General features: G+C 46.3%; 1 protein-coding gene across 2 annotated transcripts in view; it reads right to left on the reverse strand.

Moving 5' to 3' along the window:
• Positions 1-24714, reverse strand: part of CRACR2A (calcium release activated channel regulator 2A) — a 990950-nt gene that overhangs the window by 370842 nt on the left and 595394 nt on the right. For both annotated transcript variants that reach the window (XM_078673953.1, XM_078673952.1), the window contains exon 6: positions 8136-8226. In XM_078673953.1, coding sequence (XP_078530079.1) covers positions 8136-8226 — 91 coding nt within the window. The remainder of the gene's footprint in view (positions 1-8135; positions 8227-24714) is intronic.

Below are 24714 nucleotides of genomic sequence, written 5' to 3' on the forward strand. Positions count from 1 at the left end.
TTGGGCTGTGGAACCCACCACCCCCTTGTGGACGCTGGTGCTAGTCCAACGGTCTGCATCCTTAGCAAGCTCACTGGGGTCAGTTAACGTGCTATCCAAAAGATGCTGGCGCAGCTCTGGAACACACAGAATACTCAAGTGCTCCCAATTAATTAAGTGACACAAACCCACATAATCAGTTACCTTGCTGCCCTTTATCCAACCTTCCAGTGCACGCATGTACATACTCACACACTCCACCCAGGTACTGGAATCGAGTTTCTTTAGTTTCTAAACTTCTGGCGGTACTGTTCTGGAGTAAGACCATACCTGAGGCATAAGGCCTCCTTCATAGCGGGGTAGGTTAGGCTATCTGCTGACTCTAAGGGTGTCAAGACATCCCTCCCAGAGGCTTCAAATGCTTCCTCAGGCCCACCCCACAACTGTTCTCAGGCACTTCATTCATCTTCAAGGCAAGCTCATAGGATCTAAACCATGCATAGATATCCTCACCCCTCTGATAATTCTGTACCAAATCTTTGGGTATGTACACCTTACCCGCCTGCACTGGCTGTGCGCTGCCACCATTGGAACTGTTTAGATTTGAGATCCAGCTCCCTCAGACTCAACTCATGAGCCCACTGGAGTTTCTTTTCCTTCAAAGCGAGAGCGATCCTGCTATCCTCCACCTTATTTTCACAGTCAAGGCGTAACTTCCTCTCTTCTGCTTGAGCCTTGAGTTTAAAAAGCTCTAACTCATGGGCTCTGACCCTCTGATTCTCCTCCAGCTCCTCTGGAGAAAAGCCCCTACTGGAATGGTGGCTGCTACGCCTAGAAGCTGGCCTGCCCACTGGCAAATCCTGGGATATAAAACCATTCTCATGTGCATCCCCATCTCCAGTGACATCCTCTGTCTCAACTTGTTTGGCCTCCCACCAGGCCCTTAAGGCCTTCTGTAGCTCCTCCTTTTTAGAGCTGCTCCTCAAGGGTCATCCAAACTGTTTGCAGAATAGTTTCAACTGCTCCACCTTGTATGTGAGCAAATCCTGAATCTCAAATTCCAACTCTGCACTTTCACTTGCTTCCTTCCGAGACATGATGCTTGCAAGGGCTTCCCAAAAATAGGATAAAAAAAAAATAGGTGCAGTATGTGGCTGTGACGTGGTCTGCGCTAAACTAGTGGTGTACTCAAATTACTGTAGGTCAAGTGCAAATACAAGTTCCAATCCTCACAGCTGACCACCAATGTTAGAATTGGGGGTCTCTAGTTGGCAGAGGTGGGTACCTTTGACCAAATAGGGACCTTTACTCCTAGTCAGGGTAAAGGGTCAAACACTGTTGATAACTCCTGCTCACCCCCTTGGTAGCTTGGCACGAGCAGGCAGGCTTATCCCCAAGGCAATGCGTAAAGTATTTTGCACCAACACCCACAATAACACTGTGACACACCACAAAAGGACACCACACAGGTAACTATCAAAAATAGACTCTTATAGACTCTTAAATTTAGGCAAGACCAAAAATCAACAAGCAAGGCCAAATAGACTCTTAAATTTAGGCAAGACCAAAAATCAACAAGCAAGGCCAACATACAAAAATTACTTCTTCATCAGAAATGGATTATTAGGAAAAATAAATGTTCACTTGGGCACCGTTCTCTTAGTAGTTTTCCTTGATACAGCAAACTGGTAGGTCTCTGCTGTTAAAAGTTCACTCCTACGATGTCCTGTGTTAACTGCGGCCTCGCAGTACACCCTTGTAGCCCAGTTCACCTCGTTTTGCAGCCAGAATACACTCCCAGCAATAAGGGAGGAGGGGAGACCTCAGTTCTAACTAAATAGTCTCTGGGTCCCGCTATTGCAGCAGTATGGAATGCTGCTTGGTCTTCACGGGGGACTCCAAACTTTAATTAAGCCCCCACTGCCTTTCTTCCACTAGAGCACGAGCAGGGTCCAATTACCCCCAACATCCTTGCATCAAGGTCCCCGCTGTACGCGGACGGGCTGGGTTCTCAAGGTTACCCCCTGAGAGGAGATGTGGCCAGTGTAACTAATCCGCATGCACTGTTTCCCCCAGCGCCGGTTACCTTGAACTCTGCGGGGCTCTCAGTTGGTCTCAGTCCCGGGCGGCTTCTCCTCACGGGACGGCTCCTTCTTTCCAGCACTCTCCCCGGTGGCCTCTGATGTCAAGCCAGTAATCTCCCGCGACAGCGGCTCCCTCGAGGACGGGCAAACCGTACTGTCCTTCACGAGCGCTGGGCCAATCCCAGCACGGCGCTTCAGGCGAGCCCCCGACCACATGTCACGGCTTGCCAGGGCCGGGCCCAATCGTAGCGCAGCTCCTCAGTCGCGCCTCCTGCAGCGGGCCAATCGCAGCACGGCCCCTTTGGTGACGTTAACGGACCTGGGGCTGATGGCGATGAGGTTCTTCGGCCGTCCTTTCTCCCGGGCAGAGGCGGTGATGTGCGAACTGGGTGACTTAGGGCATAGGTCGCAGGCGGGCCGCCCACAATGGCACAAAGTCACTTCAGGGAGATTGCCAACCCAGAGAGCCCAACAGTCACACGGCCAGCGTTAGTTGGGTGCCGATGAGCACACCGATCTTCCCACACGGCAGACAGTCAGTAGCAAAGCACGGCTAGGCGAATGAGACGTTTCTTACAGCGTCTAGGCTCTTCTTGGGAACTTTTTAACCCTGTGTTCCAAGAACAGGAGGCCATCTCTTCTCAGGCCCTTGGAGACTCTAGCAGACACAGCACACAGCAAAGTATTTGGTTGCAAGCAGGTGGGGGGAGCACAGCACATAGCAAAGTCCCCTTCTTCTCTCCTTTAGTTAAAGCAGCAAAACAACAGGTCAGCCCCAAAGCACACAGCAAGGGCAGTCTTCCTTAGTTTCTCCAGCTGTTCTCTTTCCGCCAGATGTTCCTCTTGATTGTAGAAGTCTGGTTTTCAAGGGATCTCTGTTCTACTTTTATACCCCTAAAGTCTTTGTTCTTCATGTGTTGGGGGTTCTGGACCCAGTTCAAACCAGTCCTGGGGGCACTCTGCCAGTGCACAACTTCTTCCTATGAGACAGGGGGCCATGGTCCTCAGACGCCCAGCAGGAGGTGGAGCCAGTGCTTTGTGGAGGCAGGCACAGCCCAACTCAGCTACAGGGATTTCCCCACCCACCTATCTAAATGCAGATGGGCCTATTCAGCCTAGGACTACACACCCAGACTCCTGTAGCCAAGACAACTCACCAGCCCCTGTCACTCCCTACAGCCAGACAGTCAATCCACAAACAGGCAGAGACACACAGGAAGGTTTGAACAGAGAAACATCAGCCTACTAAAAGTGCCATTTCTAAACGCAGGATTTAAAAACCATCTTCACAATAAGATGTGTTATTAGATTCTGAATTCAAGGGTACCAGATTCCATGTCTCCATCTTGTTCCTATGGGAAGATAGGCTGGTATGATGGTAAACAGCCTTCCCCATTCTATCCTATGGGCAAGATGGCCTCCCACTAGTGAAAAACGAAATTGGCTGTATTTCACTATTAGGACATGTTACACACATCAGTACATGTCCTATCTGTCACCTGCACTGCACCCTGCCCAGGGGGGTACCTTAGGGCCTGCTATAGGGGTGACCTATGTGCACAGAAAGGGAAGGGTAGGGCCTGGCAAGTGTGGGCACTTGCCAGGACGACATGGCAGTTCACAGACTGCACCCAGGCACTGCGGTGGCAGGCCTGAGACACCATTTTGGGCTATTCATGTGGGTGGCACAATCAGTGCTGCAGGCCCACTAGTAGCATTTGTCATCACCAGCTCTGGCACCCTCAGTGCACTTTAATAGGGACTTCTTGGTGACACAAATATGCCAATCATGGGTAACTAATCATAATAACAATTTACTCAGTGAGCACTTGCACTTTGACACTGAACAGCAGTGGAAAAGTGCCCAAAGCGTCTAAAACCAGCAAAAGTGAAATCCAGCATAGCATCAAAAACACAGGAGGCAGAGGCAAAAAGTCAGAGGTAACCACGCCAAGGGTGTCAGGTCTAACAGCGCTAATATAGACAGTACTTGCTCAGAGGTGATGGCTGAGAAGGACTCCAAGCTGGGAGAAGGAGGGTCTTCCGGGGACTGTACTATCACCCTACGAGCCTCTTCTGAACCAAAGGAACTATAGATTTTATCGACCTTTTGTTTAAAATGATTAGCTAGGTCGTCAAATAGCTTTTCCGTCGGCAGGAGGGAGGAATTAATCAATGTAAAAAATTGGGTTATTTGCTGAGGGGGGCGGAAGCCCCACTCGGGCAACCACCACAATCCTTGACAGGGTGAATCACAAAAGTCACAGAATTAACCTGTGCTTACCCCTCTGGTAGGTCGGCACAATCAGGAAGGCTTATCTAAGAGGTAATGTGTAAAGTATGTATGCGGCACACAAACAGTAATAAAGTAAAAAGATAACACAAGAAAAGTCCCAAATCAATTCAGAAAAATAGAGTAACGGTTAATATATAAAATGATCCCAGACCAACAAATATCCAATCATTAAAACCAAATTTCAAAGTCTTTAGTGAAAATAGTGCCTAAAAGCACAAAGAGCCAATCGTGGTCATCTGGTTGCAATACACCCTGGGGAAGTCACAAGTTCAGGCAGGCAGCGATAGAGCAGGGGTACAAGGACCAGGTTAGTCCCACTGCAGAGTAACCAATTAGTTCTGGTGCAGAGTTCCATTGGCAGTGGAGGAGGCTTTGAGGAGCAGATATAGTGCCTAGGGCGGTTGTCGCTATAGTGAAAAGAGCAGGCCAGGTGTTGCGGGCTGTCATCAATGTAGCATGAGGAGCTGGTCAGGCATCGTGGATGGTTGTTGCTTTATTTCATGTTGGCAGTCCCTGCGTGCTGTTGTTGCTTTAGCTTGAATTGTGGTTCTCGCATTGTCAGTCGTTGCTAGCAGTCACTGTAGCACAAAGAGCTGGACTCACTGGAGTCTTGCAGTGGTAGTCGCTGCAAGCGGCAGAGTCTTGTCATGAACAGACTGGTTCACAGTCACATGGAGGCCAAACTTCAGTATTTTTACCTTTTCTTTTAGGAGTGTAGTGTAGTTCCTATATTCCCAATAGGCTCTGCGCATTGGAATAACATAAACGATAGTTTAGACGTAGGACTTAAGTCAACTAGGTCTCTATTGAATATGTTAGACTTAATTATGAATGCCAGGTAGATCAGTGGTCACTAGAAACTTTCTCGAATTCACAAGAAGGGATTAGTTTCTGACAACCGCATAAACATGACAACTTTGCTCCCTCCAGAATAAGGAGTATAACTCCAGAGTCGCGGAAACAATAGATAGCTATTTTACTCAGTCAATCGTGCATGCTTAGTTTCACCAGAAGTGCAGAGAAACAGAGAGACGGGCGTTTTCAATAAAAGAGGTTATTTATTGAACAGTCTTCTTTCTCATGCAAGAGAAGTGAATTGCTACAATCGCAATACTTGTCATAAAGTAAAGTGCGTACAGTAAAAGGAGTATTATAAAATAATACTGTAAAAGCATGGTATGGTTTCTAAGCCATACAGTGTTTAAAATGGATAAAATATATACAATGATAAAATCATGACTAAACGTACTCAACTGGTGCTTCTAAGATACGCCTAACCCGGTGTACCTAACCTAAGCCTAGTACATGGGAAGGAGTGAGTTGTAGTTTGAGTTAAGATAGTTTCTGCCAAGAATCTGAATCAAGAATTCTCTAAGGGTCTAATCAGCTCTGTACCTTGGTTATAGTATAAAGGAGGTCTTGTATCTCTCTCTCAGGACTCGATCTCCCAGCAACACGCAAGGGTGACAGGGAAACACTGGAGCTGGATTTCTCAGCAGGAGAAAAGACAGCGTCTCTCTCAGTGCGTCAGCGGGAGGGTCAGCTTCCTTCGGCACTTGCTACAGCAGGGTGTCGGGCAAGTAGATAGTCGATCTGCTCCAAACCACCGTGTGTTTTGCTCGGGCAGATGCTGGTATATCTGGAAGGTGCCGAGTTTGACGTAAGGTTTGACATAAGACGTCACTAAGAACTCGCAGTTCTTTCAGGACTCCGGGAGTTCTAGGACAAATCAATACAGAAGCAGGGGGAATTCCCGGGCTGCTGGAGGCTTGGTTTGTTTAAGAACGCGTTGAGCTTTCTAGGAGTCTATGGGAGTAGCCTTGCCGTATTTGGACTGCATTGGCTATGTCTTAATATGGGTATGATTCTTATGCCTATATAAGGATATGATTTGATATAACCACATAAGGGCATAAATCAGGAATATTTACTAGAGTCCTAGATTCGTCTACAACAGGAGGAGTACACTCGGTTGCCAGTCAAGGGTCCAGGAACTGAGGAGGCACCTCTGTGGGATCAGGGACTCTAGAAGAGGCCAGCAGGGCTCAGGAAGGTCCAGTTGGAGGTCCAGGCAGGTTTGGCTGCAGCAGGTCTGCTAGACAGTTGCAGGGATGATTTGAAAGCTTGTTGTGTCCCTTTAGCTCACACAGAAGGTCAGCCAATTGGCCCTTGGAGTCACTCAGGTTAGCCTGGGGCTAAGGGAGCAGGTCCTGCTCTTCTTCTCAGAGAGCAAGGCAGTCTTAACGCAGCAGGGCAGTCTTCTAGTAGCAGCATGGCAGTCCTCTGGTGGCAGACAGTCCTTCTTCCTTAATGTCCACAGGTCCTGGAGTGGGCTGAAGAGTGGCCCTGGAGGTCTTATATTTATTCCTGGTCCTAGCCTTTGAAGTGGGGGAAATTTGCTATACTATCCCAACATCTGGTCCTGGAAGGGTCTTCCCTTCCCCTGTCAAGGCTCCAAGACTTTTAGACTGACAAAAGGCAGCTGTCAGGTTCCTTTGAAGTGTAAGTCGGGCAGGGAACAGCTCCACCCCATTCTGATTGGATGGCCCATCCTGCCCATCTGTAGTCTCGTTTGTGCTACTGTCTGGGAGGAATGCACAAACCCTAACTCATAGTCATCGAAAGTGATGTGACACATGATACTGGCAAAAGGCACAAATGGTTAGAACAAGAAAATGCCAACTTTGTAAATGTTTATTAACTTTTCAAATGTGGCATTTTCCAAATTTACAATGAAAGCAGATTTTATATTACTCAGTAGAGTGTATGCATCATATCTCTATCAGCTCTCAAAATAAAGTTATCACTTACTAAATGTAATAAGGTAACTTATAAATAGTCCATACAGTAGAGGAAAAACGACTTTAGATTTTTTCACTGCCAGGCCATGTAAAACTTGAGTGTTCTACTTTTTAAATACAATGCACCCTGCAGGTTTAGGCCTGGCTGGCAAAAGGTTTATTTTACCAGGTCAAAATGGCAGTTTAGACTGACCTACAAGGTGCAGTGACAGGCTTGAGACATGCTTTAAAAGGCTACTTTAGTGAGTGGCACAATGAGTGCTGCAGGCCCACTAGAAGCATGTAATGTACAGACCATGGGTACATGTGGTACCATTTACCAGTGACTAAAAGGTAAATTAAATGTGTCAATTAGGCCAATTCTGCCATGTTTGTAGGAGTGACCAGAAGCACTTTAGCACTGTTTAGCAGAGGTAAAGTGCACAGAATCCTAAAGCCAATAAAAAAATAAAATCAGAAAAATAGAAAAACAGGAGGTGAGAAGCCAAACTGTATGGGAACACCACAGCAAGGATGTCAGGTCTGACAATTTTGCATTCAAAACAAAAGTGTTGGCATAAACAAATTACTTTCTCCAGTTTCCCCCCCAAGCAGAAACAACACTAGAACCATTTTTACATATACTTAAGGAATAATTAAAAGTTTCCAGTTATGCCTCAAGCAAATGTAATTCAGAAGTGATGTTGCTAATTGTTCCTGTAGTATATAGTCACAAGGAGGGCTACAGTTTCAGTTAAGAACCATCAGCCACTCTCGCAAAGGGTGAGATTTCCAAAATTAAGAGGTGACATTTTTTATCTTTACTCGCTTCTCCCCCTGCACCTTAAAAATGTAGATATTTGATTTGAGAATTGTCATTTAATGTTGAGCATCTATGAAAATAAGTCAGACATATTTGAGTTTTATTATTATTGAACATTATCCATACAGTGTGTTAGTCATAAATATGCAAGCAGTGTTAATAAATATACTTACTTGAAGGAGAAATTTTTCTTTTTCAGTTTTTATTTGATGTTCCATTTCTTCATATAGATTCTGGATTTCTTCATCATAGGCCGCTATTTTTCTGTTGAAGAAATAAAACAGGGGAGCAAGTAATTTTTTTTGAAAGCTTGGACTAAAATCTCATATCATTCACCATCAAATATATTTGGTTGTAATAGGAAATATAGGCCTCTTCTAAAGAAATGTTTATGTTACTTTACATTGTCTGAATCTTATGTATCCATAACGGATATGCCCAATGCAGAACGTATGTGCCCCCATTGCTTCCATTTTTCTTTCTAAAATTAAGCGTTTATGCACGTGGTTCATTACATTACTATTGACTGTTTCCAAGTTACAAAAACATTTTAATGAACAAAGCCAAAAAAAGTTTTGGACAAAACAGGTATAAAATAATTAATGATTCGCCACTTTTACAGAACTGTTTTACAGACCCAACTTGTCTTACTGCGGACAGTACCACTAACCTTTGCAATGGTATTACATGGATTATAAGAAGGCATGCATTTTCAAACAATTTTTTTAAAAACAAAAACGACTTTGCCATGTTAAATTCTCTACTTCTAGACCGCATTATACTTTTCAGTTCAACATTGTTAATTAAACGAAGAAGCAACTACTTTTTAAATCTTCATTGTTGGACACAGTATACACTGAAGCCATATTCACAAAGGTATCGGTTCCTACAGCTTTATCCCAATCAATCAATCAATCAATCATGCCATTTGTATAGCGCACTACTCACCCGGGAGGGTCTCAAGGCGCTTGGGGGGAGGGGTATGCTACTGCTCGAACAGCCAGGTCTTGAGTTGTTTCCTGAAGGCGAGATGGTCCTGGGTCAGCCGAAGGTGGGTGGGGAGGGAGTTCCAAGTCTTGGCAGCCAGGTAAGAGAAGGATCTTCCTCCGGCGGTGGCTCTTCGGATGCGTGGTACGGCTGCGAGGGCGAGGCTGGTGGACCGTAGCTGGCGGGTGGGCGTGTAGAAGGTCAGGCGGTTGTTAAGGTACTTGGGGCCCAGGTCGTGGAGAGACTTGTGTGCGTGGGTGAGGAGCCGGAACGTGATCCTCTTGTCGACGGGGAGCCAGTGCAGGTTCCTCAGGTGGCTGGAGATGTGGCTGCGTCGGGGGACATCCAGGATGAGTCGGGCGGAGGCGTTCTGGATGCGCTGGAGTCTTTTCTGTAGCTTGGCTGTGGTTCCGGCGTAGAGGGCGTTTCCGTAGTCCAGTCGGCTGGTGACGAGTGCCTGGGTGACAGTCTTCCTGGTCTCGGTCGGGATCCAGCGGAAGATCTTGCGAAGCATACGCAGGGTGTTGAAGCACGATGAGGAGACGGCGTTGACTTGTCTGGTCATCGAGAGGGAGGGGTGACTTAACCTTGGAAATATAATATTAAAATAATAATGTCACACTAGCATGTAGAAAATCTTTGTTTACAGGGTCTACAATGTGAAAAACTACACATCTACATGCTACAACTGATTCATAAAATATGATGTGAAGTTAATTCATGTGATTTATGCATACATAATTTACTCACTCATGGTCACTCACTCACTCACACGCAGGTTTACATAGTTTAGCAGCAGAACTGTTAGAATAATGCAACGGAAATGTGTTTTCACCAATGCAATCTTAGCATAGTGAGTATTCATAAAAATTTTTAAATGCACTAGTCGCGCTTATATCTGCATCTACGTTACATGGTGTGTGAGAAACATTGGGTTGTTGATTGAGGGGCTGTGAGCCCTTCTCAGAATGGACAAATTAGTACCACATGCAAAGAGTGCATGTTTTTTCCAGCTCTCCTTCCTCGACTTCTCTCCCCTGAGAGCTCTCTGTGTTGTGCTCGCCTTCATGCACTTCGACCACTGCCTTACTCTCTCACTTGTGTGCTTCATCCTCAACTGTTCCATGATGCCCTTGTAGGAGAGTAGGGTCTGCTATCCTATGGTCACCCCAAGTTTTTGCTTTTTGCTTCACTGGTTTATGACTTAATGTGGCTGTGGGCCTGCTAATCAGACCCACAGCCTGCTGTTCTCTCTCTAAATTGTTACCTATGTACTTTAGGTGCATAACGACATTGGAACTGGTTCACCTTATTGGCCCCTGTAACAGTGTACCCAGGTACCCAGGGCATAGGTGCTTCCTAGGCCTACCAGGGGCTGCAGCATGTATTGTGCCACCCCTGGCCTGGCCTCCATATTTGACACAACTGGCTGATCACTCAGCTGGGGTAAGTCGGTGTAATCACCCCTTACTTAGGTGTAGTATGCCTATACCTAACCTAAAATGGACACATATGTCCCTATCAGCCACTCCTATGGAAGGCCTCATCAATCCTGGAGGCAGAGTGCTTGGAAATATGTGAGATGGTGCTCTGGCATGAGCTGAGCCTGTCTGCAGCTTTCTGAACCATGTCCTTTAGCGGTTTCATGATACTGCCATACCATATACTCTTAAGTGCCTTATGAACCTCGCCGTTAAATGCTATCTTTGGTTTGGCTTTATGAAAACATGTCGAGTAAGGTGTCATACGAATTGGAATACTACCCCCTCGTCAGTTCTGGCGACGGGGGTAGCATTCCACCCTTCTAGAGGGACACGACATGTACCTAGCCTGAACCCCGGTTAAAGTTAAACTGAGCCTTAGCATCACAAAATGGATGCTGCCACCACAGACACAAGTCTGACCTCCTGTTGCTGGGAGTCCTTCCAGCGAGGGCAGCTTGGACAAAGGGTTTCCTGCCTTAGGAGGTGCTAGCACCACCCCAGACAGGATTTTGTGTATTGGGTAGGACAGGGCTGAATAGAATCAGACATGCCTGGGGCACACAAGGTGTCCCTGTGCATAGGCCAGTTCAAACCGGTGCTGGGGCTTTCCAGCCCCAGTCCTTGCGCGAAATTGGACAAAGGAAAGGGGGTGTAACCACCCCCCTTCCTGGTCCCACCCAGAGGAGGGACCTAGTAGGTGATCCGGCCCCCCAGATTCGAATAAGAGTGGGAGCTGTGTCCTGAGACTTCAGATCATCCTGAATCAACTTGAAACTAAGAAGACAACTGGACTTTGACATTCTGCTGCACAGAAGACTGAAGAGCATCTCCCTTGTGGCCTAGGAGTGGCCACCCTGTGAACACAGGCACCATCCAGCAACTCGACGTCTGCTTTGCTGCCGCCTCCCGCCGGAGCCCGAGCCCAGAGCCTGACAAGACCCAGACTCCCAGACTTCTCACAGCCCGATCCACAGTCCCTGCAAAGAAGGGACCCGTGGGGGCACCGAGAGACGTGGGATCGGACCTCTTGAAAGACCCCCGAGAAGCTGACTGCGCAGTACCCGAGGCATCCTCGACACTGTGCTCTGGGGTTTGAGAAGCCCCAACGTCGAGCAGCCCTTGCATCGAAGATCAGCCCCCCAGCATCTCCACGATCTGCGTGGGGCCCTTTTGCACCGTGCCACTCGACGCGCCATCCCGGCCACTTGCCACGTGGCTAGCGGCCATCTTGGCGACGAAAACGACAAACTACACCACTGGTCTGGTTGCTCCAGACTGGCCCTTGCTCCCCTGAAAAGAAGCAGCCGCTCTGACCTTGCTGGTCCGAGTGAGAAGCTTGAATCACTTCCTGCGTGGCTTGCTTTAGCCAAGGCCTGTTTGCTCCAATCAAGTTGCCGATACCGCCATCAGCGAGAGCCTTCGTGGGACAGCTCATGACCAACGCCTGGACGTCCTTGACCTCTTCGTGTCCACGTGGCTGCAGAGACAATCTTCACGACATCGCCTGTTTGCACCCGACATTGCCCGGTTCCTTCCTGGTTCCACGGTAGTCACTGGCTAGTGACTTTGAACATTGTCCCCTCTGCTTTCAGGTCTTCACCTCTTCAGATCCACCCTTGGATCCACCGGAAGTCTTCACATCGAGCCGCCTGCAGCATCTTCAGTTCCAAGCACCATCGACCTGCATGACAAAACCCGACACTACTTCGACCCTGTGCACCCGCTTCCTGTGGGTGAGGTAACTCAGCGACGCCGGTGTTCCCACACTGGTACACACCTCTAGTGTCTGTGTCTAAAGTTTCATCCTTCTAGGTCACTCGGAAGGTTCCTTAATAACTAACTTTGTAACTTTTACGCACCATTGACATTGCATTGGTATTGCGTGCACTTTCCGCACTGCACCCGAGTCCCGCGGGCCTTTCCCGACTTCTTCACTGCTAGTCCCGAACAGCTCCAGCGATTCCCCAGGCCCTAGGCCTCTTCACTTTCCCCATAGTGGTTCTTATACCACTATTTTAGTATATGGTTTAGGTGGCCCCTAGGGCTCATCCATAATTGTGCAACTTTGGTATATTTAAACTGTGTTTTGTTTTAACGCATTTGCTGCTGTGCTCATAAAGAGTATCAGGGTTATTTGTAGAAATAAATCTATATATATTTTCAATATATATCTGTGTGGTGTCCTTTCATTTGGTATTCAAGGGATTGTGTATGGTAAAACAGCTTGCTTCACATGCCTTTACAGAGTTTAGCCTAAGACTGCTTAGTCCATGCTACCCCTAGGATAGCTTGTCTATAAGGTTGACTTTACAACCTGCACCAAGGGGGTTGCTTGGCATGGTACAAGGTGATCACTAGAACTAGTGAGCATCATATACCAGGCCAACTTCTCACAGCCCTCTCCTGCCGGTTGCTTTGTACCCCAACCCACTGTGTGTGTTGCTTTTGAACCCCGCACTCCATGATGCTTCCCTCTGTGTTGCTTCCCACAACCCACACCTTTCTACGTTGTTTCTCCCACCAATGTCCTCTGTGTAAGTTCCACCCACCCACGTCCTTTATGGGGCATATTCCACGGTTGACTTTGTTATGCTTCCTCCCACCCGCTGACTTCATGTTGCTCATTCCAACTGCACTTAAAATAAAATTGCTTTCACATTACAAAATTCAAAATGACACCGCCACCATGTCATAGCACCTTTATTTGTACTTTTTCTTTTAGCCATACTGCACAGCATTGGGGATGTTGTGCAGTTAGCTAAAAACCATTGCCAAAGCCAATAGGTTCCAGAGGTGAGACCTATTGGTTTTGCCAATGCTTTTTCTAATGTGGGCTTTTCAACGCTTAGATATGCGCCCTCTTTAGACATATTTAAAAATCCAACTAAATACTTGATCCTTGAATGACAAAATAATTGCCCAGCTTCCATAATTTGATCAATACCGCATATTAAAGGTTTATGTTTAAGTACTATAAAGTAGAAAACACAGTCTTACATGTACTCACTATATACTATATCCAATATTACTCCTTGGACTACCACAGCTCATCTAATCCTACATCAGTCTTAAAGAGTTTATCACTGGCATGCTCGTAATCATGTAAACTTTTTAAACTATACTACAACGCTATTCAACCCACATGGTTAAAGCTCTCATTGTATAAGACAATACAGAAAAATAGGAATGAAAGACCCACAGTCTTTTATTACAAACCGTATCTGATGTAATAAGTTGTATAAGGGAAATCCCCATAGAGGGATTGCCCTGATTTATGTTTTCTAATTTTATAGGAATCTTTTATTTTTTAAATAGCATGATATTAACACCCACGTTACTATTGTGTGGTGTGCTCCTGAGGCGGAAAGCCGGGAGCGAGGCTGTGTGCGTGTTTACTTTTAATCTTTGTGTCACTACTTAAAAACCTTTGTATTTTAAAAAACCAACACACTTACGATCTCTGGAACTCCCTGTGGTCCACAGCAGCCGAGTTAACGCTGCAGTCAGACCACCCCAGATCTTTGTTTGGCGCCAGCGCCGCGCGCTGAAACCAGAGGCCACGCCCCCTTCGAGGCCACGCCCCCCCGCTCCTCACACTGTACTTAAGGCACTGATTGAAGGCGCCAGGTAACTATTGTGTGGTGTGCTCCTGAGGCGGAAAACCGGGAGCGAGGCTGTGTGCGTGTTTACTTTTAATCTTTGTGTCACTACTTAAAAACCTTTGTATTTTAAAAAACCAACACACTTACGATCTCTGGAACTCCCTGTGGTCCACAGCAGCCGAGTTAACGCTGCAGTCAAACCACCCCAGATCTTTGTTTGGCGCCAGCGCCGCGCGCTGAAACCGGAGGCCACGCCCCCTTCGAGGCCACGCCCCCCGCTCCTCACCGGAAGCAGCATAAATTATGTGTATGCTACGGACGCGCAGCGGACGAGCGCAGCGGGCGCGACGATTGCGCGCCGAAGGCGCGCTTAAGGCAAGCCCGTCTGCGCCCGTCCGCGCACGAACGGGCCCAGGGCCAGAACCTCTGCCAGACGGGCATACCAAGAGGGTGAGTTACTCAAGACGTGACTTACTTAGTCTCAGACCCACCAAAAGCACACACTGTAACTATGTTTATGACTCAGGTGGAAATTTCACAAATTGTGCCATCTGCCTTCCGGTCAAACTACAACTGACCCAAGGGCCACTTACACACTCTGGCTCTGGCCTGAAACTAGCAGGACTGAACTGTAGGTCGCTCCCTATGCATGCCTTGCTCATTAACCATCTGCTTGATGACCATGAGCTAGACATTCTGTTTTTAACAGAAACGTGGCTTACACCGCACTCTGACTCGGATGTGGTCATGGCTCTGCCCCCGGGCTTTCTCATTCAATCCCAGCCACGCCCCTGTGGCAGAGGAGGCGGACTGGCAATTCTTCATCGAGAGTATCTCCCATGCAGAATCAGCGATGCCCACATCAAGGATTCAGAAAGCTGCCACTTTACATCCGTCTTTCTCCGGTAACCTCGTTGACACGCATGCTGGTGTATCGCCCACCCGGCCACTTTGGCCCCTTTGCTAGCGCCCTACTGGATTCCATATCAGCTCTTGCCCACTCTACTTCTAACTTCACTGTGCTAGGGGACCTCAATATCCATTTTGATGATCCCTTAGACACAGGGGCTGCTGACCTGGCACAAGATCTAGCTGCCTATGGTCTCCAACTAGCAAACACCGGAGCTACCCATATCAAGGGCCACTTACTAGACCCAGTCTTCACTAATGTTCATACCCTCCTGGCCAAACCCGCATGTCCTCTCCCCTGGTCTGACCATTTTTTGGTCCCCCTCGTATTACCAGGAGAATTCAGGAAGCCTCCTAAACCCATCACGTTTACCCGAGACAGGGCATGGTCCAGACTCCCTATCAAGGACTGGGCCAATGCTCTAGAATCATCAATCCCCACCCTTACCGGGAACCCTGTCATAGCGGACAGTAACTTTAGGAAGTGGATCGCCGACTCACTTGACCCCATCATCCCCATGAAAAACCGCGAAGATAAAAGCGGTAAGCTAGGTTCAGCCCCCTGGTTTAACTTGGAACTTAGAGCCCTCCGTAAGGATTGCAAAAAAGCTGAGCCATTATGGAGGAAGGACTGGCTTCATTCCAATAAAGATGCATACCGGAGGACTGTCAGAGCATACAAAGCTGCTCTGAAAACCTCTAAAGCCTCTTACTATGACGACAGAATAAAAAATGCCACCAATTCCGCGAGAGAGTCTTATCTCATAGTAAAAGAACTCCTAAAGATCTCCGAACCTCCATCACTGTCCAGTATCACCCCAGACAGAAGTAAAGATCTAGCTAAATTCTTTGACTCCAAAATCACCACCATCCTGGACTCTCTTCCACAGCCTAGTCAGCTAACGTGTTGGGACACGATCGCACCTGACACCAGCTCGGTAAGCACCCCTGGCCCGTCTCTTAACGCCTTTAGAGCAGTTACATTGGATGAAGTCGAAAAGACCTTGGCCAAAATGAAGAGTGGCTCCCCCCTAGATCCCGCACCCATGAGATTTCTCAAAGCAGTCGCCCCAGTGATTGTTCCTCCAGTGACGGAGCTGATCAATGCCTCTCTGTCTCAAGGCTCGGTCCCTCCCAGCTGGAAGGGAGCGGTAGTCAAGGCCCTGCTCAAAAAACCCCAACTAGACCCTTCCGACCTAGCCAACTACAGACCAATTTCGCTCCTTCCTGGCATCAGCAAAATTGCCGAAAAACTGGTCAACGCTCAGCTGTCCCAGTTTCTCGAATCAAACAATCTGCTGCGTCAGTCCCAAACGGGGTTTCGCCCAGGCCAGGGCACGGACACCGCCCTCCTCGCTGTCATCGAGGAGGCAAGGTGCATTTTGGATTCGGGGGGATCAGTGGCAGTGATCCTCCTGGACCTTAGTGCAGCCTTTGATACGGTGGACCACCGTGTCCTGCTCCATCGGCTGGCTAGGGCAGGACTCGGGGGCACAGCGCTGGCCTGGCTAGAGTCTTTCCTCTCGGGCCGCTCTTTTCAGGTCTGGGATGGCTGTTCCCGGTCTGACTCTCTTCCTCTGATAAACGGGGTCCCACAGGGCTCCTCACTGAGCCCTACCCTTTTTAATGCCTATATGGCTCCTTTGGAAGATGTAGTTGCCCCCTTCGAAATCAAGATTGTGAGTTACGCGGACGACACGCAACTGGTCGTCTCGCTGTCACATCTAGACCAGCGCCCAGACAGTCTTTTGCACTGACTCCAGAAGATCCACCACTGGATGTGCGAATCTTCGCTTAAGCTCAATGGGTCCAAAACAGAGGTCATGCTGATGGGCAAGAAATGGACAACAATCCCACCATCTGTTTGGCCTGACTCCATGGGTGAGGTGCCCACCCCCAGAAAAGAACTTAAAAGTCTGGGGGTCTGGCTTGAACCTGACCTAACCATGAAAACCCAGGCTACCAAAACAGCCGGTACCTGCTTTGGACTCATGCGGTCAGTCCGCAAGATCCTTCCCCTGCTCCCCCCTCTCTCCAGGAAATTACTGATCCAAGGACTGGTTCTTGCCCGACTGGATTACAGTAACGCTGTCTATCTAGGAGCCCCCGAATCCACCCTGGGTAAGCTGCAACGAACCCAAAATGCAGCCGCTCGGATGTTGCTTGGTCTCCCCTCCAGATCCTCCGCAAGACCTGCCCTTAAAGCACTCCATTGGTTGCCAGTACGAGAGAGGATTGAGTTCAAGGCTATGTGCATTGCTCACAGGCTCCTAAATGGACAAGGCCCCTCCATCCTAAAAGAAATGGTTACCCCGTATAAAGCCCTGAGGTCCCTGCGATCGGACAGTGAACGACTGGCGAATGTTCCCAAGTTTAGGAGGGCACGTACCGGAGGCCGTCGCTTCTCAGTAAAGGCAGCCTCCCGTTGGAACTTGCTCCCGCGCATCCTGCAACTGGAACCCTGCTACCTTCGCTTTCGCAAACAACTTAAAACGCTGCTTTTCCCCAAATAAATAGCTCCGCTCCTCCTTTTCCCCCTCTTAGCCAACCTACAGTTTATAGCGCGGGGATGCCCTCGGGTCACCAGGCGCTCTACAAATCCCTAAATAATAAATAATAATAATAATATGAGTTAGACATAGAGGTAAGGCCAGGCTAAATAGCAGAGACATGGGCAGATGCAGCCTCTGACCCAGAAGTGGAACTAGCACTCCCCGCAGGATTCACCATCACCAGAGCCGATAAAGCACTCAAGCAGGGGGGGCTAGCTATCATTTCTAGAGAAGAGTTGTTAGTGGCAGGATCTTCATCGGGTAGTTCCCCTGATTGTGAATTGCTATCCTTCCATATATTACTTAACAACAATTACACACTAAAAGGACTTCTTATATATCGGCCTCCAAAGGCACAGACCCCCCTTATGCACAGAATCAATCCTTTCTTGGAAGCCAGTATAAATTGTTCAGACCTCACAATATAAGAAGATTTTAATTGTCACCTTGAAAATGCAGCAGACCACAACACTATCGCACTGATTGACGCAATGGCGTGTTTCTCCCTGGGACAGATAGTTAAGCAAGAGACACATGTTGCGGGTAACACCCTGGATGGAATTTTTACTTCGAATCCTATGCTCAAAATTTCTGAGGTTTTTCCTGTCCCTTGGTCAGACCATAGAGCTATAATTCTCACTATAAGGGCAAACCTGCAACAATTAACATCAATAAACACACCTGTCTCGGTTACCCATCACGATTGGGCAAAATTGATACTCCTGACCTGCAGGCCTCACTACTCGAAACTAAACCGAACCTCGAATCGGATACCAATGCAGTTGTTCACAGACTGTGGAAGAGGTGTGGTGCAGGGCCAGGGTGCCTGACTCTGGACCACGGGGTTCACGGTTCGATCCCCGGTGCCGGCGGCAGGGCAGCCCAGCCCAGCACCATCTGACTCTGGGCAACAGCTCGCGTAAGCTTCCCGAGGGCCCCCAGCACCGGAAAAACACTTTGGAGGTAGCTGTGCGCTTTACAAATTCAAGGTTATTATTATTTTTTTATTAAAGAAAGTAGAGGGTAAACTATGATCAGGCGAGAAAAATCGAATATATACAAGCACTGTCAGAATATAAGAAACTGATCATCGAGGAAAAAAGTAAATATTTTACATCGAAAATCTTGGAGGCTAAGAACTCCAGCTGGGAATTATTTTCTATAGTAAAAAAAATAGCCAATCTTCCAGCCAATTCTAGGTTGGCTAGTAGCCCGGAATTTTGCAATACCCTGGGTCAGTTTTTCATAAACAAAGTTGAGACAGTGTACAAAACCTTTAACCCCTTCCATGCGTCGGACGGCCGGCGTGAGCGGAGGACGGCCAGGGGCCGTCCGAACCACGCCCACGCCATAAATCACCCGCACCGCGGCGAAATGTTCGCCGCGGTCAAGGGGTTAAAGATACCAACCACTCCCCCTCTAAGACAACTAAGCCAGGGCCAGATACTTGCATACCTGGCACTGGTTTCTCCTTTTCTTCTTCCTTGGTGGAACAGATTGCCCCAGTGGTGAAGACAACCAAATCAGGAGGCCCGTCAGACCCCTGTCCTCCTAAAAATTTCCATTTGTTCCCTGAAATATTAAGTGAATATCTAAGTCTTGTGTTCACAGAGATAATACAGTCAGGCTTGTTTCCTGATGTGTGGAAGGTAGCCTCAGTTCTTCTTTTGTTAAAGAAACCAGACTTGGACCCTGAGGATCCTAGTAGCTACCGGCTGATCTCTAGAATTCCTTTCCCATCTAAGGTATTGGAGAAATTGCTTAACACACAGCTTACAACGTTCATCTCCGCAGGAGACCTCCTGGACCATTTACAATATGGTTTCAGCGAGGGCCACGGGACAGAGTCTGCTCTGGTCATGGCGAAAGAGGAACTTACAAAATCACTGGATGCAGAAGAGAAGGCTGCCTTGATTTTGCTGGATCTATCAGCGGCCTTCGACACAGTTAACCATGAAATATTAACCGGCAGACTAGCAGAGCTGGGGATTCAAGACTCCGCCCTTACTCTACTGTTGTCCTATCTAACGGATAACACTTTTTCAGTAGAAGTGGGCGGCTCTGCGTCCAAATCTTTCGAACTGTTGTGTGGTGTGCCACAAGGCTCCTCTTTGAGCCCCACACTTTTTAATATTTATGTGGCGCCTCTGACTTTGATCATTAGGCAGTGAGGCTTTTCAGTAGTCACATTCCCTGATGACACCCAGGTGATTGTATCAGTCTCAAATAACGTGGAGGAGACAATCAACCGTTTTAACTAATGCATGTTTCAGGTTAATACATGGTTGCAGACCAACTGCCTGAAATTGAATGGCGAAAAAATGGAAGTCTTGCTGCTAGGCTCCAACTCTTCCTTCTGGTTGCCGAGATGGTGGCCGGCCAATTTGGGCGAATGCCCGACTCCAGTCCCTAAGGTTAAGAACCTTGGTGTGGTCTTTGATGACAGACTGACATTTGACTGTCAGATCAACAAGCTTTTCTCCACCTTCTGGGGTATCTTAAAGATGAATAGGAAGATCCGTCCTTTCATTCCCACGGATGCATTAAAGACACTTGTAGCAACCTTGGCTCTTTCCAGACTGGACTATGGCAATGCCCTATATGTAGGGATACAATCCCAGTATTTACTAAAACTGCAGCGACTACAGAATGCTGCTGCTAGATTAATACTGGACATCCATAAATGTGAATCAGTTTTCCATAGATTGGGAGCCCTCCTCTGGCTTCCAGTGGAAAAAAGAATCAAATTAAAATCTCAATTCCTAGCTTATAAAGCGCTACAGGGTAAAGGACCACTATATTTGAGTTTGCACCTGAATTGGTACGTACCAGCCAGAAATCTAAGATCATCTCAGTCAAAACTGTAACAAATACCCATGTTTAAGCAGGTTCGCTGGGGAGGCAGAAGCTTCCTATTGGGGACAGCGAAAACCTGGAACCTCCTGCCAATCTCGATAAAGAGCAATACGTCACTCATGTCCTTTAGAAGACTACTGAAAAGAAGGCTATTTTCCAACTGATGCTGCTCGGATCTCGTACGAGAATCACTTGGTCCCTCCTACTCTTATGTCCTGCTAATTCCCAGCACCAAGACGCCTCTGTGCATACGCATGCAATACAAATTTATAAATCAAATCAAATCTGCGTCTCAACCAGAACAGTCTTATCCTCTGAATGGATTACAAAGATTGTTTATTTCTTAGTATATAATGCTATTCCTCAAACTTGTGCCTTTGATTTCAGGAAAGGGCATTATAGTTTGGTAGGTCCCTTATAAAGATGGATCCTTAATAGAGCTGTTACCCAAATCGTCCATGCTGTTGGAATATCCCCTGTACTGGAGGGGCAATTACATTTCTTTCTTATACTGTGTGCTGGTATCTCGTATGATTCTTTGATAGCCTTTGGCAGGACATGAGACACCATGAGAAGATGTGGGATTAAACTCTATTAGTAAGGCAGTACATTTCCCCAATTTGATGGAAGGATCATAAAACATCCACCTCCTGAAATCTGTAGTCCCTAGGCATCAACATTATGACTCTATCTTGTGTAAGAATGGGTGATCTACTCAATGGGATTTGACCTAAAAGAACTCGAGAACAACACATTTCCACCTTGTCAGTGGGATGGAATATTATCCTTTGGAAAAGGATTTGTCAACACTATTAAAGCTCAGATCAAAAATGTGCAGATACATATTTTTTTAACTCTAAAATAGTCTGTTGTCTTCCTCAAGTTCCTATAATTTAATTTCACTAGGGTCTTCTGCCAGATCTTTAAACCTTCCTGTATTTGTCAAAATGTATTTTAATTCTGAAGAGATTCAATGGGTAGACTAATTATTCCTCTTTATAAAGGTGAATTTTCATGGAGCAGACTCTACCACAAAAGCTGTGACAGTGTTCTGATGCCAGACAGTGGTTCATGCACACCTCAGTTCAAGAGAACCGTTTTTGCCCTCACTTCAAAGTTCATAAAGTTGTGTGTGCAGATTGGGTATAGCTCACTGATCATTGAGCGTGGGTAACGATTGAAATTAGCACCACCCCATGGGGTGGGGGTCCCCTCAATGCACAGTGTGATGTCTATTAATTCACATTAAATAGGTTTCAAGCAGATTAGTCTGTTTCCATAGGTTCCAGTGTACATGTAGTTTATAATCCACATTGATTTGTTGGGTGATAAACTTTTGAAAAGAAAATTGAAACTGAAACACCAGTATACACTCCAATTTAGTAATCCCGATGCATTCCGGGCTGCAGGGAGCCCTTCATCAGGGGAATGTTAAATTCCTAAAAAATGAAGCAAAAAAGCTTGGGTCACTGAACGGCACTTGTTCATACCCTTAATATAGAACATACTCTGTTAAAAAATATAAAAATTCCCGAGAGGTGATACTTAAACGGTAGCATGGTTAGCGAATTGTCATGCAAACCTCAGTTACTAAATTGAAAGTAATCCAGGAAAGTGCATCTCCAACATTCTCATTGGTCATCATACTTGTATATTGCTGTGACCAACAAAGACATTAAGATTCCGCAAAACCGGGGAAGCGTATTTCATAGACCATGTTGGCTGATGAAAGAATGTGACTGAAAGTGTTCAAGGGGTTAAAATGTGGACTTGTGCTCGAAAACAAATGCGCAAAATAGTGAGGTTACAAGCTGTAGAGAATCGCGGGTCGGAGGAGCGCATCTTACTGGTGTCTGTGGTACGAAATATTCATGAATCTCTCCTCACTCAGCAGTTTATGCGAGATGAAGCATGATGTGAAAATAAAGCTGCTTGATGAATGTCCGAGAAGGTAGTGATAGGAAAAGCGAGAACGGACTCCCGTAAAGGGTTAGATATTGTGAATAATCGTGGCAGCCATCATGCAATGTGCGGACAGTGTAAGAAATATTTTAATGACGTATTGGAATTGATGGTGGAAAAATGATGTGAAAAAACTAGTGTGTCGTAAAACGCAAGTTGAGTTACTGAAAGTATGTTCAGTATATAGCGAGTGCGTACTGAAACAAGGTTGAGCAATAGGCAAACCACACAGTGTTCTTATGCCACCATATCTTTGATGTCCTCATCTCTGAAACAATTTATGATTCACTCTAGTAAAAACACAGACTAGGGTATCATTGATCAATTATCTGGATTTTCTTATTAGTTCTTCTATTATAATTCTGATTTAGATTAAACAAAAACAAAGAATGCCATTCGTAGGTATGGAAAGATAAAGGTAGGATTTAAAATCTAAATGGAAGGTGAATGCCCTCACAGGTGAACGGTAGCCCCCCCCATAGGTTGTTTTCAAACTTGAAAGTGCTTTTATAGTGCCTACATTAGGACTGTTAAATGTTGTGCTCTCCTTTGATCCTCAGAATTGAATTCAATTGATTGAAGACCTACACACGGACAAGGGATCAGCATAGAACATCCGGACCTACAGAAACCAATGACTAGCCTGTCATTCACAGGCGTAGTGAAACATGAGGGGACGCCCTGCAAATTTATGTGAGGGGGCCCCTGCTACCTAACCCTAGGTAGCTCCTGTCTTATGCCACTTGCTTCACACACCTTAACTTTCTTTTTCTGATTCATACTTGTGACCCGCAGGTTATAATCAATCCTCCAATATCATTCTTGGATATTTCATGAGCATTTATTTAGTTATTTATTTTTTAAAAACCTATGACAGGCAGATTACGCAGAGATGTCTACATTAAACACACTAACCACTTGCTGAATGTTGATAATATTAGATTCTGGGACCCACTGGCTAAACACACAGACCTGTGCATGCACCATGGCCCACTGAACTATATTTCTAGCAGAAATTCTTTGCCAGAAGATCTAACTAGTGTTAGAACTGAGAGAACCAATACAAGAACAGGAAAACCTTATTTTGGAAACCCACAAATGGATTGAGGCAGATACTGGTGATTAAAAGGGATGAAGTCATGAGGGGTGGAGTCATTGCAGGGAGGCATCATGAAGATAATAAAAGTTACCCTATGGCTTACTAGCACATTTGCATTATTTGTGCTATCTCCTTCTCTAAATATGTTGATAAGAAAGAAAACTGTAATTGAAATGCTGTTCTGTCCTAAATAATTTGTCACAAATTGACTTTTAGATAGTTTAGGAGTTAAGGAACGTGCTGCAGACACATATGGGAATCCAGCAGGTTTAGGGTATAAAACTGGTAAGGTAGCACAGGTGTCACTGTATTTGCTGGAGAGATTACTATTTAATCTCGGGTAACAGATTTGAATTAGACAAAAGCTTACAGGGCTAGTGTGCATAAAGCATAGCATAAACTGCATGTATCAGATTTGTAATTTATGTAAAACCACTTAATGGGTTACTGTGGTTATTACTAAGATCCTTGTGAAACCCACTGGCCACAATTTACATTCCTTTTGAGGTAGTTCAGTGAGTTATGTGCCCACTGTATGTAATCAACACAGCAACTCAATATTTCATAATCCTGAGACTGGGCTTCTGGGCAATATTAACACCTAATATTAAGAGCCAAAGAACAGACAGAGAAGCTGCCACAATGGCCCTGTAGTGAAATATGACATAATCCACAGGTTGCAAATTTGAAACCGGGCTCTCCAAGGAGTTGAGTCCCATTAACAGGTAACATACATTACTGTTAGCCAGTTTAAGGGGGATACTATTACCGCAATTAGACAGGAATATAGTGTCATATAGATGTGCTTTGCCTTCACCCTGTGTTAAGTTAGCATGAGCTTATTAGGAGTTTAAACGCTATTTCACCTTTCTGCTGCTTCTGCACACGACACATAATTGTTGCTTTAGCTTTGAGCCCAGTATAATGTTTTGCTTCACACGAGAATAATATGTTATTGCTCTGATAGCAGCTTTGCTTGGTGAGCTGTGTCTGTACAGTAAGTGCTGAAACCTTCAAGGATATCTCAACACAGTAGTTGTTATGAGGTCTTATCTTCGCACGTTCCTAGACATAACATACATGCAGCTGCGGCCAAATTCTGGCTTTAGGCGCATTTTATATTGCTTTGCATAGAGCATACACACACACTTGATGGTGCTTCGCAGGTAGAGAGCAGGCGAAAGATGATGTGATCCCTTACCACTAGGATCTGAGGAATCGGCCTGCCCTGCTAAAACCCAGAGACCTTCTTAGATATAATATAATATACTAGCTAGGGAGGGTGAGAATTAGGTGTTGTT

The sequence above is a fragment of the Lissotriton helveticus genome, chromosome 1_1, assembly GCF_964261635.1.
Source record: "Lissotriton helveticus chromosome 1_1, aLisHel1.1, whole genome shotgun sequence".
NCBI lineage: Eukaryota > Metazoa > Chordata > Amphibia > Caudata > Salamandridae > Lissotriton > Lissotriton helveticus.